The sequence below is a fragment of the Leucopleurus acutus genome (assembly GCF_964270905.1).
Source record: "Leucopleurus acutus genome assembly, chromosome: 10".
NCBI classification, from domain to species: Eukaryota; Metazoa; Chordata; class Mammalia; order Artiodactyla; family Delphinidae; genus Leucopleurus; species Leucopleurus acutus.
In genome coordinates, this window is record NC_139153.1 from 69,030,759 (window position 1) to 69,048,775 (window position 18,017).

Here is an 18,017-nt window from a genome sequence, read left to right on the forward strand (position 1 = left end):
AAAACCACAAAATAAGAAATGCTTCTTTGGTCATATAAAGTAAATTCTCATCCAAGTACTTAATAGTCAAAACTGAAGTAAAGGATCATTAGAATGTTTTAACCTCCAAATAAGAATATAATTTGGTGACCCCATGAATCTTCATTGGAACCTTCTGAATCCAGTGGAAAGATTGTCTTTTTAAAGTGGCATAAATTCCTGAAGGATGTAACTTACTTGCAGGTGACTTTAGTTCTGTCGGCTACCATGGTCCACTGCTGCTGGTTGGTGGAAACCTCGACGTAGTAGCTATAGCTCCGATCGTCACAGTCCCACAGTAATAACCTGAACAGGAGGAAAACATAAGAATGCTGTGAATGCTCCACCTGGCTCTTTCCTTAGGCTGTGTGCGTGAGGGGATCTATGTCTACTCTAGCCTTCCAACCTGTCTTCTTTGCCCACACACTTCCAGGACTAAAGAAAGAAAGTGAATCCCCAACGAAAGCATGCTGGGAGAAGGTGGAGTCAGCCTGCAGTGAGAGGCTTGTTTCTTTAAAAATTTATTTCACAAGTCACCCAACCCCAGGCGGCCTCTGTCCCCCAAGTGGCAAAGATCTTCTGATTGGCTTATCAGGGAGATGTCACCAAATCCTCCTTCCTGATTCTTCCAGCTCTCATCTCTTTGGCTGGGCTGAACAAAGGTAACACCCTTGAGACCACTGTTCATGGGGAAATCTGTGCTTTCTAATTGGTATTCTAAGTGGTAGTTACTAGTATGCCCCAATGACCTTAAACATGTTTCAGGTTCCTTCTCATTCTGACCAAACTTTCTGCATAGCTCTCGTAAGACTGCCTGACTGGGAGATACAGGCAAACATATATTCGTCAGTAAAACTTCTTATTTCTTAGAAATTGATTATATTGGTCCTGTTCTTCTTATCCCCCTTTTCAGCTCAGATAAGAACCAAAGTATTGACTACGTGATTTTATTTACTTGAAGCTCAAAAGAGACAAGATTTATCTATGGTGACAGGAATCAGAATGGTAGTTACCTCTGGGGGAGGGAATGATTGGGAAAGGGTGAGGGAACCGTCTAGGATGCTGGAAATGGGCTAATTTTGATCTAGTGGAAGTTACATGGGTATATACATGTGTAAATATTCATCAAGCTATTCACAAAAGGTTTGTGCACTGTATGTGTGTCATTCCTGAATTTTAAAAATAGAATAAAAGAAGAATCTAAATATTATAATATGGGAGCAGACCACAGTCCAGCCTTTTGCTTCTGACAGTGCCACTGTAGTGAGAGATCATTGTTTTCTATAATTTCAGCCTCAAAAGTCCTTCCCATACAAGATATCTATCTTATTGCTTTACAGTTGGGCATGCACATTTGTTTCCTCCACCAGCTAGAACAGAGTGAGCTCCCTGAAGACAGTGTCTGTGTCTTATTGGTTTTTCCACACGCAGGACTTGGCACAGACTCTCACACAGAGCCTACACTCTGAATATTTGCTGAGCGAATATCAGTAGATCATTTGTAACAATAACAACAATGATCATTATTATTATAATGGCCAACGTTTCTGTAATGCTTACCATGTACCAGGCCCTATGCTAAATGCTCTACGTAACTTATTAAATCTTTCCAAAAGTCCTCTTAGCAAGCATTATTATTCTCATCAAATTATATATGGTGAAAGTGAGGCTTAAAGCTGTTAAGTAGTTTATCTAAACTCAGTGAGGGTTCCAACCTGGTATCCTGACCAAAGCCCCTTTCTGTACTCTGCTGTCAAATGTTTCCTTTACTCCCAGGTTATGTATCTGGGTCATAGTTTACAACCTATAACCCATCACTCTACAAAAGTAGTTTGTATTATTTCTCCTTAATCCTGCAATTACAATCAATGACAGTCCTTTGCACAAGTTCGGTTTAGTGTCACCTCTAAAGCTATTACTAAGGATTAGAAATGCCACTGTGTTCTGCCTTCCCCTTAGTTCCTTATTTTCAATTGTAATTTTGTTTGCTATCAATGATAGTACACACTACTTAATAGGTTAGAATTTATCTTTTAAGTAGAGAAAACTGTTAAAAGGTTTTGGAAAGCATAAACAGATGTGTAATACTGTACATGCTACTGATTCTCTTGAACTCACCTAAGTATTTAATCTCTCAAAGTACTCTGAATCAATCAGACAGGAATCCACCCTATTGTTTTTAGTGTCCAATAATTCTACTTTTAGATTATACCAGTGTGCGTGATAAGAAAGTGAATCATTTCCCTCATTAGTCATTTCCTCAAATATTACTCTAGTCTCTCAGCACTTTTATGCAGTTAGCCTGTATTAATTTATACTTAGTAACTTTTAAAAATGTAATTTTTGCTTCTATGTTTGGCTCTCAGAATGAATATAAACCTTTTAGAAAGATCGTTGATCTCTCTGTTTTTAAAAAATTCTACTCCAAACATGTGGGCTCTGTTTATAGCATATGTTCCATATATGTTCTGGGCTGAAATCATTCATAACTCTGCCAGAGTAGATTAAAACCAGGAAAAAAAACTTCAAAATAATTAACCATTCTCTTTATTGAACAGCCCTGGTAACAGGCTTTTTGGGGGGTGACGTTGAGGCTGTTTCCCAATGGAATTTTGGATTATTTATGGAGAGCCAGGTTTATCATAATCCATATCATTCTGGATAATCATGAGTTAGTGCTTCTACTAGTGTATCCAAATGAAAAGAATCAGTCCCTTTTGGGATAAAATCTAACCAGATCTTCAAATATTTCATGGAAAAATACTTTTCATGGAAAAATGTTTCATGGAAAAAGTTACAGTAACTTATTCTATAAAGTCCTCCAATTTCTTTCAAGGTAAAATGAAGATCACTTGTAATTCCAGTAATTTTGTAAACACATACACATGGTGCAAATTGCTTCTTTGCTTAATGACCTATGATGAATATCTTTTTTTTGCATCATCAAATATTCTTCCTCATCCTATGTACTGGTTTCATAGAATTTCACTGTGTGGATGTCCCATAATTTACTTAGTCTCTTATTGTTGGACATTTAGGTAGTTGATAATATTGCACTGTTATGAAACATTAAGCTAAATCTATGGTTATTGCCTTTGAAAGTCGCTAGAAGCAGAACTCCTGGAGCAGGGCTTATGAGGCCTTGATATGTACTATAGAACAGCTGCACACCTGTCCCCTCACCTGCGACGACAGTCTGCACCAATTTATACTCACACTACCAGCAGTGTATAAAAACGCCTGTTCTGTGCATCATCACCAATATTGTATATTATCTTTAAAAATGCTGCCAATTTGATAGATGAAATATCTCTCATTATTTTAATTTGTCGTTTACTTATCATTGAACTTGAACGTTTTACCCATTTTCTACTTATATTTATCCTTTTGTTAATGACTTACAAAATGCCCTTTATATTTAAAGGATATTAATCCACTTCCTATCACAGTTTGCATGCTGAAGATACTAATTTTTATTAGCCTACTCTATCAGTCTTTACCTCAATAATTTCTCCTGGCCTAAATTCTTTTTTCTGAACAGCAGCCAAGTGCACATACCAGCTGAGACATCTCCTCTTTATTCCTCTATTAAGAGTCCTTGGGGGCTGGAAATGTGGGGTCACGGTGACTCCTGAGTGGAAAAGGGACACTGATGGATCTCAGGTTGTCAAGCAAGGGCTCAGACTCACCTACACATAGGAGTTTTTAAGAGAGATTCTTTTCTTTAAATTGAATGAAAGATTCTTCAAATTCTATAGTGCTCTACAATTTTCAAAGATTTCACACACATGATTTCATATAATCCCATAATAGCCATTTTTAAATCCTCTACCCCTATATTGCCCCTCCCCCTCCCCTTCCCCCCCCCCCCCCCCCACTGGTAGCCACTAGTTTGTTCTCTATATGAAAGGGATTCTAATTTATGTGCTAGGATGCATATTTGCTTGGAATGTAGGCTTAGCCAGGAATGAAAACCCCTCTGTTGATTCAACTGAAAAAAAAGCAAGCACAGCTTAAGGACACTAAAGGAAAAATTGGCTCAATCTCTTTTTTGCCCATGGAGAGAAATTTTGTTCTAATAAGGCACAACTGTAAAGCCCACCAATTCCCTTCACTTCTTTCCCTGCCAGCAAAGTCTGTTCCCCTATCTTTGCACCTGCAACAACACAGCAATATTTCCGATTTGTAATCTGCCAGAAAAGGTCTGCCCGGTGATCTGGCCCAGGACAGACACACTCCCTCTGACGTTAATTGAGAGTAGCTCCTTAAACATACCCGACATCCCCCCACCCACATATCAGAAGCCATTTTCAAAGGGGCTGAATAAAGGAAGCTGCAAGCCAAGATCTATTGATGCAGCTCAAATCTGTGTTTAGCTGTGGCCACAAACCCCTCCACCTAATGAGCACTGCATGAAATGCCTGGTGATATGAAATACCGTCTCCTCCATCTTCCTTATTCTCATTGTGGAATTTCCCTGAAAAGCAGTGAAGAGCTGGGCTTTTTTAAATTGATTAGCAGATGTGATTTTGCTTACATCTTCCATAAGTGCTCTGGCTGGCTGCATACCATTGATTACTGGGGTTCAGTTTACAGCAACTAATTGCTCTCCTTGCTGGTGTTTTGATACAAAATTCAATAGCGAATATGTTTTCAAAACTCTTGTCTTTGTGACTTGAGTCAGAAGTGACTTGAGGCAAACCCAGTGGACTGAGTTTTCCCTTTTTTAAAATAATTGCTCTCTCATCAGTCTGTGAAGAAAGTTTCCAAATTATAGCATTCTAATTGGAAAGTCTGCATTATGCATGCGATGACAAACTATGTTGTGCTGAATGGCATTTTTTTCATACTTTTCTTAAGGGATTAATTCTGTGCCAGATTGTGAACAATGGCTGAGGTTTAACACTTGAGATCAACAGCTTCTCCACTGAATTGGTGTCTTTTAGATCAGCAGCAAGTGTCTGTTCTGCCTGCTTCTAACTGTCCATTGTTCGTGGGAGACTCCACTGGAAGGCCAGGGGTCAAGGCTGCTGCTCTTGCTGAGTTTTCCCATTTGGGTGAAAACAGACAACTAAGGGAAGATCAACTGCCAAGATATTAGTCATAAAATAATAACTTATCATAAAATCCATTTCCAATCTCTCAAAGTCAAAGCTACTTCTGACCTCAAAAATTTGCACAGACTATTCTTTGTTAAAAATCTTCAGAAATTAAGTTCTTCAGAAATAATTGTCTTCCATTCAACAATTCAACAAATATTTATTGAGCACTGACTAAGTGACATTAGGCAAGTCGCTCTTCTAGTTCCAACATTTTGTAATTTTCTGCAACAGCCTATGCAGTACAGGGGTTTGGGGTTTTTTGGGGTATATCTGTCCTTTACATAGTAACTCCTCTTTATTTCTCTCTCTCTCTATCTACTTATTGGCCGTGCTGTGCAGCATGCATGGGATCTTAGTTCCTGAACCTGTGCCCCCTGCAGTGGAAGCACAGAGTCTTAACCACTGGACCGCCAGGGAAGTCCCAGTAACTCCTCTCTTTGAGAACTATTTCTGGCCCAAACTTGAGGTTATATGTAGGGGGTTCCTGAGCTCTGTAGACCCAGTTGCATTACAGGAAGACATATGACCCCTGGTGGGCCAATCAGATTTCATATCAAAAATTTAGAATTATGTAAGATTTTAGCATAATTGGCTCTGTTCACTTAAAATGATGATAAAAATGTAGACATTCTGGAGTGACCCTCTTTCATCAGAAGCTCAAAGAAGTAAAGAAAGTCATCTGCGGTGAGAAGCAAGAAGACAGATGGTATGGCCCAGGGAGGGCTGTCTGGGTCCCTCGCAGGATTCCAACATCTGATTTTAGTCCCTATGGGAGCCACCAGAGTTCCTGCCCTAGTGTTCCATGAGAAATTTCCCAATCACTTTAATAAACTCACCATTTAGGACTTAAGCCATCTTTACTTGGTTTCTGCAGCTTGGAAACAAAAGGGCCTAAGATAAGCTCCTAGCAGAGTGCACGAAAAGAGCAGACATTCCGATGATGAGGATGACAATGATGACGGGATGGCTACGAGACCAGAGAGACTATGCGGTGAAGAACGGGGGTGGTGAGGAGGCTCACTCTGGACAGCAACCTTTTCATTCAAACATGAAGGAGATCCCTTGTGGAAGCCAAGAGTGCGAGGACTGCAGTGTGGGGTGAAAAGGCAAAACAGGTTTTGGAATAGGCTCTGTGAGGCCGGCTGAGCTGCAGGGAGGGGCTTTCGAAGATGGAGCAATCAGCGTGGGTTGTGACTCTCTTCTGCAGTGGCACCGAGGGAACAGGAGGGAAGAAAGCAGGATCAACAGTGACAAGGAAGAGACAGTGCAGGATCGGGGAAGTGAAGGGTAGTTAGGAGTATTTACCACTTCAGGCTGCTGAGGAGTTAAGTGGGGTCAGAGGGGGCTGACTACCTTTCAGAATAGAGAGGGACTGGAGGTCATGACGCAAAAGAACGGATGTGATGGACATGAAGGTGAGGGAGAAAGGTATGAAGTTCTGGTCACAAGGGAAAATTTCAGTGCTTTCACCTCATTCAGAAGAGTACAGTTCTCACTCTTCTGAATGAGGAGCAGAAAGACAAACATCATGTTAGAGGCTCTGTTTTAATCTCTGCTATTGGGAGGCAGGAGGGAGCCTGTAACAGCTGCCAGAAGTCAGTACAGTTTCAGAGGAACAAGTTTACTGGTGAGAAACTGGGATTTTCCCAAAGATGAGAGGGATCCTATTGTCAGCTGTCACAGGGTTCAATTACGTAGCTTCCTCCTCAGGTGAGGAGCAAGGTCAAGCTTGCTGGAGGCCACAGGCCCAAAGTGAGATTCTCAGCGGGAGACTGGAACTGAGAGGCAGCGCTTTAACAACGCGTGTGGAGCGGACCAGGTAGCTGCCCTACAGATTCCAGACACGGGAACCCCTGAGGAGCAGCCACCACAGGGGCCCTGCCTCTAAGTGGGCCACAACCTCTCAGGGCAAAGGGGACACCAGGAGAAGAAGAAAACACAGACTGCTCGACAGATGGAAGGGGAACTTGGGAAATACGTGAGTCAGAGTCCACGTACTGTCTGACGTTGTTTAATCTCTCATATATCTTAGAGAGTGACTTCTCTAAGAGAGGAAGAAATAATGACACTGGCTAAATAATCTTCTTTTGCAGCCGGCAAGGGAAAAGGTAAGCGCAAGCTCTCGGCTGTCTGGCATATGCAGCTTCTGTGTTTAGTCACTGAAGCCCCAGGATGAGGAAAGGTGAGGTTATGTGTACACGCGGGCTCCACCGCATAGGCTAGTTCACTGAGAAAGGGGGGGATAAAAGGAGGGGCCTTCCTCCCATCAAATCTTATGTTCTGTACAGTATAATTCAGGTGAGTTATCTGAAAGTGGAGAAATGCCAGTGGAGAATATACCTGCAGGATACGGCTACATGGAAAGCTGGATGGGACACAACTTTGAGACAATACAAAACTACCAACTTTTAACAGCTAATTGAGACCATCATTTCACTCCTTGAAGGAGTGTGGAAAGAATGGTGAAGAGCTAATCATAATCTCACCTCACATTCACACAGACCTCAACGGTTTCAAAATGTTTTTGCATACATTATCGCATTTGGAAAAAAAACAATTTATAATCAGCACATTTCCTGCTTTCAATGCAAATCTATTTTTCTAAGTTACTTGGTTAATTCTTTTACATGAGCTAAACTTTGAATAATCTGTAAAAAAGATTGCTTGGGCAATCACTTGGCAAACCCTTTATTAATAAGTAAGTTTTGGCCTAGGCTTAGATTTCATCCTACACAGTCCAATTTGATGAAAATTCTTTCATTTTATGTTTTCAGTGTGGATGTATGAGAAAATTTTGTCCAGGCCAAACAGCCCTTGAGAAGAAAAGCAGTTTTCTTTTATTTTCCAAGGTGACTCTTTTCAATACAGCCCCTTCCTTAAGCGGGATGTTGGCATCAAAAATACTGGGAACCATTTCAAACGGTCTCGTTATATTTTAAAAGACCGTTACAGACCTCTTCGGCAGTGGCACGCTAAGTAGGTATGCGGCCTTTACAGATCTCTCCCTGCGTTTAAATTTGGCGTCATCAGTTCCCCTCTCCGCAGCAAGGCTAGCTTCCTTGATCTCAGCAGCTTCCTCATCATGACGTGTATACAGTCAGTGAGCTTGGCCCGATTTGGCTCAACAGTAGGATCGGGAAAGGATGTGTAAGAGGTAGAAATGGAGAGGTCCTGCCCAGACCACAGGGCTTAGCTCCTTAGGGATCAAGTCCAGCTCCAGCTCCATTTCAGCTTCATTTGCTATTAGGGGCTGTTGTGATTTTAAAAGGTCAGAATCAGTTTCTTCCGTTAACAGCTGAAGGCAGTATGCATTTATGTGAGCTTTCCTTTCCCCTGTCCACAATTCTATGAAATTATTAGGAGAGTGAGAAGAAGGGACAGGCATGTTAAATAGCTCCAAACTCATTCATCTGTCAGTTGAGTGGTAGGGGTTTTCCTTCTTGGATCTTTACTTACACCTCTGACCCTTGTAGAACAAGTGGCCCCAGTGTGGCAGGGGAGCAAAGTTACCTGGTTCCAGGTTCCCTGCATAACACCACCCAATCCCCACCCCACACCCCCTTCAGCTTGCAGGACCAGGTTCAGTCAGGACCATGCATGGCTCGGCGTCCCCAGCACAGTGCCTTACAGATCATAAGCTCTACTGGGTTGAACTGAAGGAGACGTGGGGACAGGACAGGAGACGATGATGGAAAGGAGACGGAACTACAGGTAAATCACCCTTCTCACATTATGAGCTAGCAGCACAGCATCTTTTTTTTTAATTTTTAAAAAAATTTTATTTATTTATTTTTTGCAGTACGTGGGCCTCTCACCGTTGTGGCCTCTCCCGCCGCGGAGCACAGGCTCCGGACGCGCAGGCTCAGCAGCCATGGCTCACGGGCCCAGCCGCTCCGCGGCATGCAGGATCCTCCCAGACCGGGGCACAAACCCGTGTCCCCTGCATCGGCAGGCGGACTCTCAACCACTGTGCCACCAGGGAAGCCCCAGCACAGCATCTTTTAAGGCTCTATAGCCTGAGTTACATTTCAATCCGAACACACCCCCAGCCAGTCCTCTACCTCCATGCCCTTCTGGAGAGTCTCAGTGAAGAGATAATTTATGAAATGTACCAACTCTGACTACTATTTCTTTTTTTTTTTTTTTTCTTTCGCGTTACGCGGGCCTCTCACTGTTGTGGCCTCTCCCGTTGCAGAGCACAGGCTCCGGACGCGCAGGCTCAGCGGCCATGGCTCACGGGCCCAGCCGCTCCGCGACATGTAGGATCTTCCCGGACTGGGGCACGAACCCGCATCCCCTGCATCGGCAGGCGGACTCTCAACCACTGCACCACCAGGGAAGCCCCTACTACTTCATTTCTTGAGCTCCTTCTCCTGCCCCTCCTCTGACCACTTGCAAATATGTGCCCACATGCACACAGCCTGTGAAGCACCAAGAAGCAGAGCCAAAGGGGAATTTAATAAGCGCCACAGTTCCTTTTCAGTCCCTTGGGTCAGGTTTTCATAGGAATCTGTATCTGTGGGAGAACTCACACTTTAGCTACAGGCAGATCTCTGTATTCTCTCAACCTGGTGATAAAGGGAGAGAATGGAAGGGCAAAACAAGGTGGGAAGGCTAGACTCCGAATACTATAGGCAAGAGAACATTCCAGCAGGGATGAACTACAAGGCAAAACTCTTCCTATTCGGTCATGTAATCTCTTTATTTTTGTTCTCACCAAATCTCTTCTCCGGTCTCTCTGAACACTGCCAGTACTATCTTCCCACAACTCTCTCTTTCTTACCAGCCTGACCTTTTCACCTTTTCACCCAAATCAGATCTGGTTTCAACCTTTGCTCCAGCTTCGAATCATCTTCTTTTCCCCACAGGGCACCCTCTACAAAATTCTGAGCTCTTTCTGAAAATGATTTTAAAACACTTGCCCATCCAATCTAAACCCCCGTGCTCCTTCCGCAGTACCGCGTGTGCTGGCCCTGGCTCATTCCTCCTTCAGGTCCTCTCTCCACTAAGTGGCTGCTTTCCTCCTGTTGCATTCCCAAGTCTCGTATTTATTCCGTTAGGTCCTGCAAGAAATGCTTTCCTGAGCTCTCCCTCATATTCACCCGGCCTAAATTTCTTCCCTTTAAATCCCTTCTCTAATGAACTTCCCTCACGAAATTCTTCTGTGAAGGCTTTCACATGAAAACGACTACACTCTAAAACAGAAAAATAAAACTATAATAAGTTGCAAGTGCTATAAAATTTAAACACTTAGAATAAGTAGATTATTCTATTTGAAGTTTGAGGTATCTGACAAATCATAATCCTCCATGTGGTACATGATATACCATTAAAATAAAGACATTAATGAGAATAATATTATAATAATAGCATGTTCTTCACAAATATGTAAAAGTGAGAATCCTAACAATGGTAAGTACTTATAAACAAAAGATAATTAATTTAATAAATAACCGTGTGATAAATCTTTTGAAGAATGGCAAAAAGCAAGAAAAAAAGTGAGATTTTATGTAATTTTTTTATAACGGCTAGAGGGAAAAACAGCTAATTATGTTTTTCAATGGAATTCTTTTGATCACCGGCCACTCAGAACAGTTTTCTTGATCCAGGTCTTCAAAGCTGGGATCATAAGTTTTAATTCAAATGTTTTCAACTGAACACTAATAACTCTAACTTTTCTAACTGCTAAACAGCCATAATTAAATCAAACTGGTGTGGGTTACAGGACCAAAGCCTAAACGGGCAGTTGCCTTTTTTTTTTTCTGGAATCACCTATGCTATTTCCCCAGAGTGGGAGGCCCAGGCAAAGGCTGTGAATGGGATGGGGTTGTGGGTTCTCTCACTTCTGCAGAAGATGTGAGGGTGCAGTTTCTGTCTCATAAATACTCACCAGAATTGCAGAATAGCTTCTCCCCCCTGCCTCCCACGTTTGTTTGGTTGAAGGATCGTCAGACAAGAGAAAAACACTCCCTCTTTGGAATGTATTCTGCATGAGCCGCCTTTTTAGAAATAACCCTCCCAGGTGCTGACATGAATATTCACAAGAGTATGCCGGGCACAGGGGCCAGTCTCCATGCCATGTACACTAATCCTTCAAAATGTATTCCAGGCAAGCTACCAGGGTGAACTCCTATACAGGAACTGGGCTTTCAGGTGATGGATATTGGATGGCTGAAAGGAGAAAATCTGAGTGAAGGAGGCAGAGATGAATAAATCACTCATATCCGTCTAAGGCCCTGCTGCAGCTAGACTTGCCACTTTGACTCAAGCACAGCATGAGGCTTCATTAGAATACTGTACTCTGTGAATTAAACTGTTTCTTTTGTTCATCTGGCTTATCCTTCCTCATCAAGAAAAACAAACATTTATCTCCCCTGTGCCCCACAGCCCTATCTGTTGGACCCCTTTTTACTTTCTTCTTGCTTGGCTGATAGGACCTACACAGGCATCCCAAGAACACAGTTCTGGTACCATGCAGGCAGCCAATGCAGGCATGCGAGCATACACACACACACACACACACACACACACACACACACACACACACACACACACACAAACACCTCACACCACCCCACTTTACATCACTACCCTGACTCATATTCAGAAAGGTATAGGCAGAAAAGATTAAGAACCTCACAAACCAGGGAAGGAATCATGCCCAAAGTGGTGAGATCACAGACTTCTCAGGATCCTCCCACTCTGGTACTGAATCCCCAAGATCAACACTGAGATTCATGCTGAGGGGACCTGGCTAAGGCATAAGGGGACTTGGTTAAGGCAGCCGGTCTGAGTCACACATGAAACTGTCATAACTTAACACTCTTCAGACAATCAATGTTTAAGTGTCAGGGGCTGGGAGATATCTCTGGGGGTCATTTCCCAGGAGCTGGTGCTAGAACCGTTCCAGCTGTAAGCACCGTTCGTGCCCTAATAGCTTAGGGCATTTAGGAGCTTGGGGGATCCTGGCAAGTCAAAGGAAGAAGGAATATGAGCAAGGAAGAAGAAAATGGTGTAGCTTCAGTGACATTCTAGATCAAGTTATCTCCTCAGCTTATTTGGACCACAAAGGGCTCCACTAACTCTCCTTCAGCCTCTGATGGACACAAGGACATTCCAAGGCAATATGCAGCAGTGCCATCAGATGGGACAAGAGTCCCAACTCTGCTTCTAATTTGCAACCTTATCCTCTCAGATTTATAATCTGTTAAATGGGGTGTGAGGGTAGCGGAAGAGAGGGAAACAGATTCTAACTTGGATGATCTGTGGTTCCTTGTTTCTTTAATTTTTTTTTTTCTTTTAATTACAAAGTAATACATGATAGATCCTTTGGTACTTCTTATAAAGTATCCATAATAAAAAGGTGTTTACTAAATGCAAAAAACGTAAACCAATATTTTCAAAAATATTCTTTAGTAGCAGAACCCCTTTTACAAACAACGTCTTAGAAGAATATCAATACCCATAACAGATAAAAGCAGAACTGCTCTACTAAGGTCAGCTTTGGGGCTGAAGCCTCATCTGCCAGACTTCCTACTGTGGCAGCCCCCCAGGCTCATCCCCCATAAAACAGAGAAGGAAAAACCACTGGGTCATGGTGTATATCTTGACCCCAAACTAAATGCTGATATTAATGTTCATATCTTTCAATAACAGGCTTATAAATATTATCATTCACATTTTTTGAAACCATGAACGGCAAATGAGTTCCCTAATTCTTCACTTTTGCCTTTATGGACTAGAGTTCTTAGTGAGGAAAGGAGCTGAATAGATAGAGCATTGGTAAACTATGGCCTGTGGCTGCCTCTTCTTGTAAATAAAGTTTTAATGGAACACAGCCATGATCTCTCACCAGAGTTGAGCAGTGGTGACAGAGACTATAGCATACAAAGCCTAAAGTTACTATCTGTCCCTTTTTGGAAAAGTTTGCCAGTGCCAGGAATAGACAGAAAACTAAAGCTCTTCTTACTGAACAGTAAAGATTTACGCCGCCAAGGTAAGAAATAAAGATATAGTTTAAAGCTGAGCTTAGCTTTGACAAAGGAGGCAGAAATGTACAGTGGAGAAAGGACAGCCTCTTCAATAAGTGGTGCTGGGAAAACTGGACAGCTACATGTAAAAGTATGAAATTAGATCACTCCCTAACACCATACACAAAAATAAGCTCAAAATGGATTAAAGACCTAAATGTAAGGCCAGAAACTATCAATCTCTTAGAGGAAAACATAGGTAGAACACTCTATGACATAAATCACAGCAAGGTCCTTTTTGACCCACCTCCTAGAGAAATGGAAATAAAAACAAGAGTAAACAAATGGGACCTAATGAAGCTTAAAAGCTTTTGCGCAGCAAAGGAAACCATAAAGAAGACCAAAAGACAACCCTCAGAATGGGAGAAAATATTTGCAAATGAAGCAACTGACAAAGGATTGATCTCCAAAATTTATAAGCAGCTCATGCAGCTTAATAACAAAAAAACAAACAACCCAATCCAAAAATGGGCTGAAGACCTAAATAGACATTTCTCCAAAGAAGATATACAGAGTGCCAACAAACACATGAAAGAATGCTCAACATCATTAATCATGAGAGAAATGCAAATCAAAACTACAATGAGATATCATCTCACACCAGTCAGAATGGCCATCATCAAAAAACCTAGAAACAATAAATGCTGGAGAGGGTGTGGAGAAAAGGGAACCCTCTTACACTGTTGGTGGGAATGTAAATTGATACAGCCACTGTGGAGAACAGTATGGAGGTTCCTTAAAAAGCTACAAATAGAACTACCATATGACCCAGCAATCCCACTACTGGGCATATACCCTGAGAAAACCGTAATTCAAAAAGAGTCATGTACCAAAATGTTCATTGCAGCTCTATTTACAATAGCCCAGAGATGGAAACAACCTAAGTGTCCATCATCAGATGAATGGATAAAGAAGATGTGGCACATATATACAATGGAATATTACTCAGCCATAAAAAGAGACGAAATTGAGCTATTTGTAATGAGGTGGATAGACCTAGAGTCTGTCATACAGAGTGAAGTAAGTCAGAAAGAGAGAGACAAATACCGTATGCTAACACATATATATGGAATTTAAAAAAAAAAAATGTCATGAAAAACCTAGGGGTGAAACAGGAATAAAGACACAGACTTACTAGAGAATGGACTTGAGGCTATGGGGAGGGGGAAGGGTAAACGGTGACAAAGCGATAAAGAGGCATGGACATATATACACTACCAAACGTAAGGTAGACAACTAGTGGGAAGCAGCCGCATAGCACAGGGAGATCAGCTCGGTGCTTTGTGACCGCCTGGAGGGGTGGGATAGGGAGGGTGGGAGGGAGGGAGACGCAAGCGGGAAGAGATATGGGAATATATGTATATATATAACTGATTCATTTTGTTGTGAAGCTGAAACTAACATACCATTGTAAAGCAATTATACTCCAATAAAGATGTTAAAAAAAAAAAAAAAAAAAAAAGCTGAGCTTAGCCCAGAAATGGCTAAAATCCCTTTATTCTGTTGAAAGTGTTTCAATAGATTTTCATGTAGCAAATTCCACACGGAGTTTTTAGATTCTGCTATAGTCCTAATCCCATCGCTGTTTCTGTGACAACTGTACCGATAATTCTTGGCTTGCTTTTCACCCCAAGCTTCTGGTATTTCTGCTAAGAGTAAAAGAAAAGGAAGGAAGGAAGGGAGGGAGAAAAATTCCAATTAAAAATGAAAACCTGAAAACCATTCCCAAACCCTCTCTGTTCCCAGAACTGATGAAGTGCCTAGGCGCTACATTCTCAAACTGAAGATATTTGCAAGCAGAACAGACACTGACCACCACCCTCCAGATCTCTACTAAATAGCATGGAGGCAGCAGGGTAGGGTGAAGAAGTTATAGAGATGTTTAAAGTCAATAAGTAATACACACACAAAAGTTATATAGTCAATAAGGCAGTTAATATGACAGCAGTAAAACACTAATATCTCAGTTATATGGGAAGATGACATCACAGACTAAACCACACCAATTAGGTAGACAGGGTTGTTTATTGGTCACCAGGAGAAAATGGATTTGCAAGGCTCTATCCCCTTGCTATCTCTCCAGTGCTGTCTAGTGTGATTATAAAAAGCATCTTACAAGAATACCTGACCAGGACAGTCTATGACCACAAAACAACAAAAACATTTTGCTGCTTAGTGTTTTAACAAAACTACTCATTTGGAATCTTTAATGAAACCAGTTTTAAATGGATGACTCTATTTCCATGTTCTTCCCAAATAGTCCTAAATAATCGCCGTGAATTCTCTTCTTTTTCCCTGAGTCTGAAATATACAGCTAAAATCTCACTATAGTGAACACAATCATGACAAAGCAATTTACCTATTCTACTAAGAATGTTATTATCAACAAGATATTATTTATTGGGTCACTGCCAATTCTCAAACAATTCTCTATAGATAATGCTTTATCTATTCCTAATAGGACTATCATGAGCTTCCTAATAAAGACACTATTTGATTATAGATGTTTATTATTATTTTAAACCTTAGAGAAGAAGTGAATACAGAAAGTGAGATATCAAGAAGAAAATTGACAAGGGTTTGCATTAGACATCGGGGGACAATTAAATGATATATGCCTAAGAGGATTAGGAACAAGATCTATTATCTTAGACTGCAACTACTCCTTCCCACAAGGTTCTTGAGGTAAGTACATGCCAAGGAAAGTCCCAGCAAGTGGGAAGCAAAGGGACACTTTACTGCTAGTAGAATTTTTGACCCAAAACCCTAATCAAAAGGCATAAGCACTCCTTTTCCCCAAGTTGGTTATGCCTGAACAGCTTCACCCAAAGCAAGCTAGGAGGCCTGTTCTGTGCCTTTTCCACACCCAAAACTTATTCTTGCTTTTTACCACTACAATTTAAGGAAGGATCAACCCAATACACATTTTAGTACCACCAAAACAGAGTGAGTACAGGAGAGATCATGGTCCCCTGCTGCCTAGCACTGAGCTATCCCTGGGTTGAGGCAGTAATCTTACCTGGCCACCCTAAAAGATAGAAGAGGAAGTAAGAATGCCCAAGGAGAAGAAAGGATAGGTGTGTTTGTTGTGAGGACAGAAGAGAGGAGAGAGAGAGATGGGGAGAGGTAGGAACAAAGAAGGAGGACAGGGCCTCTTTCTAGGAGAATTAGTCCTGGCCCATCCCACTTAGGGCCTAGTGGAAGACAAGAGACACAAGAAGTGCTTCCACTGAAATGTGACCCACTCTTGTTCCTGCAAATTCATGCATCTGATCAGCATCTCCCCCAGAAAGGGACTAAATGCTTTGACCATAACTACCATTTTGGGGAGGAGTGAAATGGGGATCGGGGAAGGCACAAAGAAATGCTGGTAGGAAAAGCAGAAGGTATTTTAATTTTTTCTCCCAAGATCTAGAATTGTGGTATTGCTATAATCACCTTCCCGTTTACTGTACTTCACATTTCAAAAGTTCCAGAAACCAGAAATATTCATTGTAATCCTACAAACACCACATTCCAAGACTTAGGAGGAAAAGACTGGAGGTAGTATGACAGTTATTCCCCAATATCCCCTTAGAAAATCAGAGGTCTTTTAATGTATCTTTTCATGCTAGGGCTGATGGGCATGAGTGTTTTAACTCCAGATCTTAAAAACTGAAAATGTGGGGCTTCCCTGGTGGCGCAGTGGTTGAGAATCTGCCTGCCAATGCAGGGGACACAGGTTCGAGCCCTGGTCTGGGAGGATCCCACATGTCGCAGAGCAACTAGGCCCGTGAGCCACAACTACTGAGCCTGCGCGTCTGGAGCTTGTGCTGCTCTGCAACAAGAGAGGTCGTGACAGTAAGAGGCCCGCGCACCGCGATGAAGAGTGGCCCCCGCTCGCCACAACTAGAGAAAGCCCTCGCACAGAAACAAAGACCCAACACAGCCAAAAATAAATAAATAAATAAATAAAAATAAAATAATAAAATTTAAAAAACTGAAAATGTTATTTCCAGCAGGACTTTTGACATAATTTAATCTACCATTTCAAAATAACATGGATAGGGCTTCCCTGGTGGCACAGTGGTTGAGAGTCCACCTGCCGATGCAGGGGACACAGGTTTGTGCCCCGGTCCGGGAAGATCCCACATGCCGCGGAGCGGCTGGGCCCGTGAGCCATGGCTGCTGAGCCTGCGCGTCCGGAGCCTGTGCTCCGCAACGGGAGAGGCCACAGCAGTGAGAGGCCCACGTACCAAAAATAAAAAAAATAAAAAAAAAAATAATAATAATAACATGGATATGCAGTGAAATTTCTGATATTAGAATTTTATATGTACAGGAAAAAAGTCAAGTCCCTATAACCTGGTTAGGTAAACAGGTATTCTGGTTAATCAGATATGTCTGGTTAACAGACTCCATATGGATTGACAATTTTAACAAAAATTCAGAAATGTTTAAAATAAACTTAACTAGAGTAAAACCACACCAAACAAAATTTATTCTCCTTTTGATCAGAGGGTACTTGGGATCTTGCCTGCCTCCCAAGTTTTATTACGTGCATCCACTATCACTCTGCTGGTAAAGCATGAAGATCAGTCACAGTAAATTAAATGCTAGGTAACAATTTGTAACAGAAACTTAAAGTTTTTTTCCAAGAGGTAAATTTCATGAATAAGAGATCAAAGATATATAATCAGTAATGCTTCTCACTTTGGAGCAGAATTACCCAGTAAGCAGATATAGGTTTTTTATTTACAGAAAATTTTTGAAGCTGAGAATAATATAAAATACAATTATTATATTTACTGTTTTAGATGCATCCAGAAGCTGTGGGCATTAAAAAAAGTAAATGGAAAAAAAACCTACTGAATTATACATTTTATTT

At 41.6% G+C, this 18,017-nt stretch overlaps 1 protein-coding gene across 1 annotated transcript in view; it reads right to left on the reverse strand.

Moving 5' to 3' along the window:
• Nucleotides 1-18,017, reverse strand: part of BTBD9 (BTB domain containing 9) — a 412,377-nt gene that overhangs the window by 75,049 nt on the left and 319,311 nt on the right. Inside the window, exon 9 of the mRNA XM_082847528.1 lies at nucleotides 217-324. Coding sequence (XP_082703654.1) covers nucleotides 217-324 — 108 coding nt within the window. The remainder of the gene's footprint in view (nucleotides 1-216; nucleotides 325-18,017) is intronic.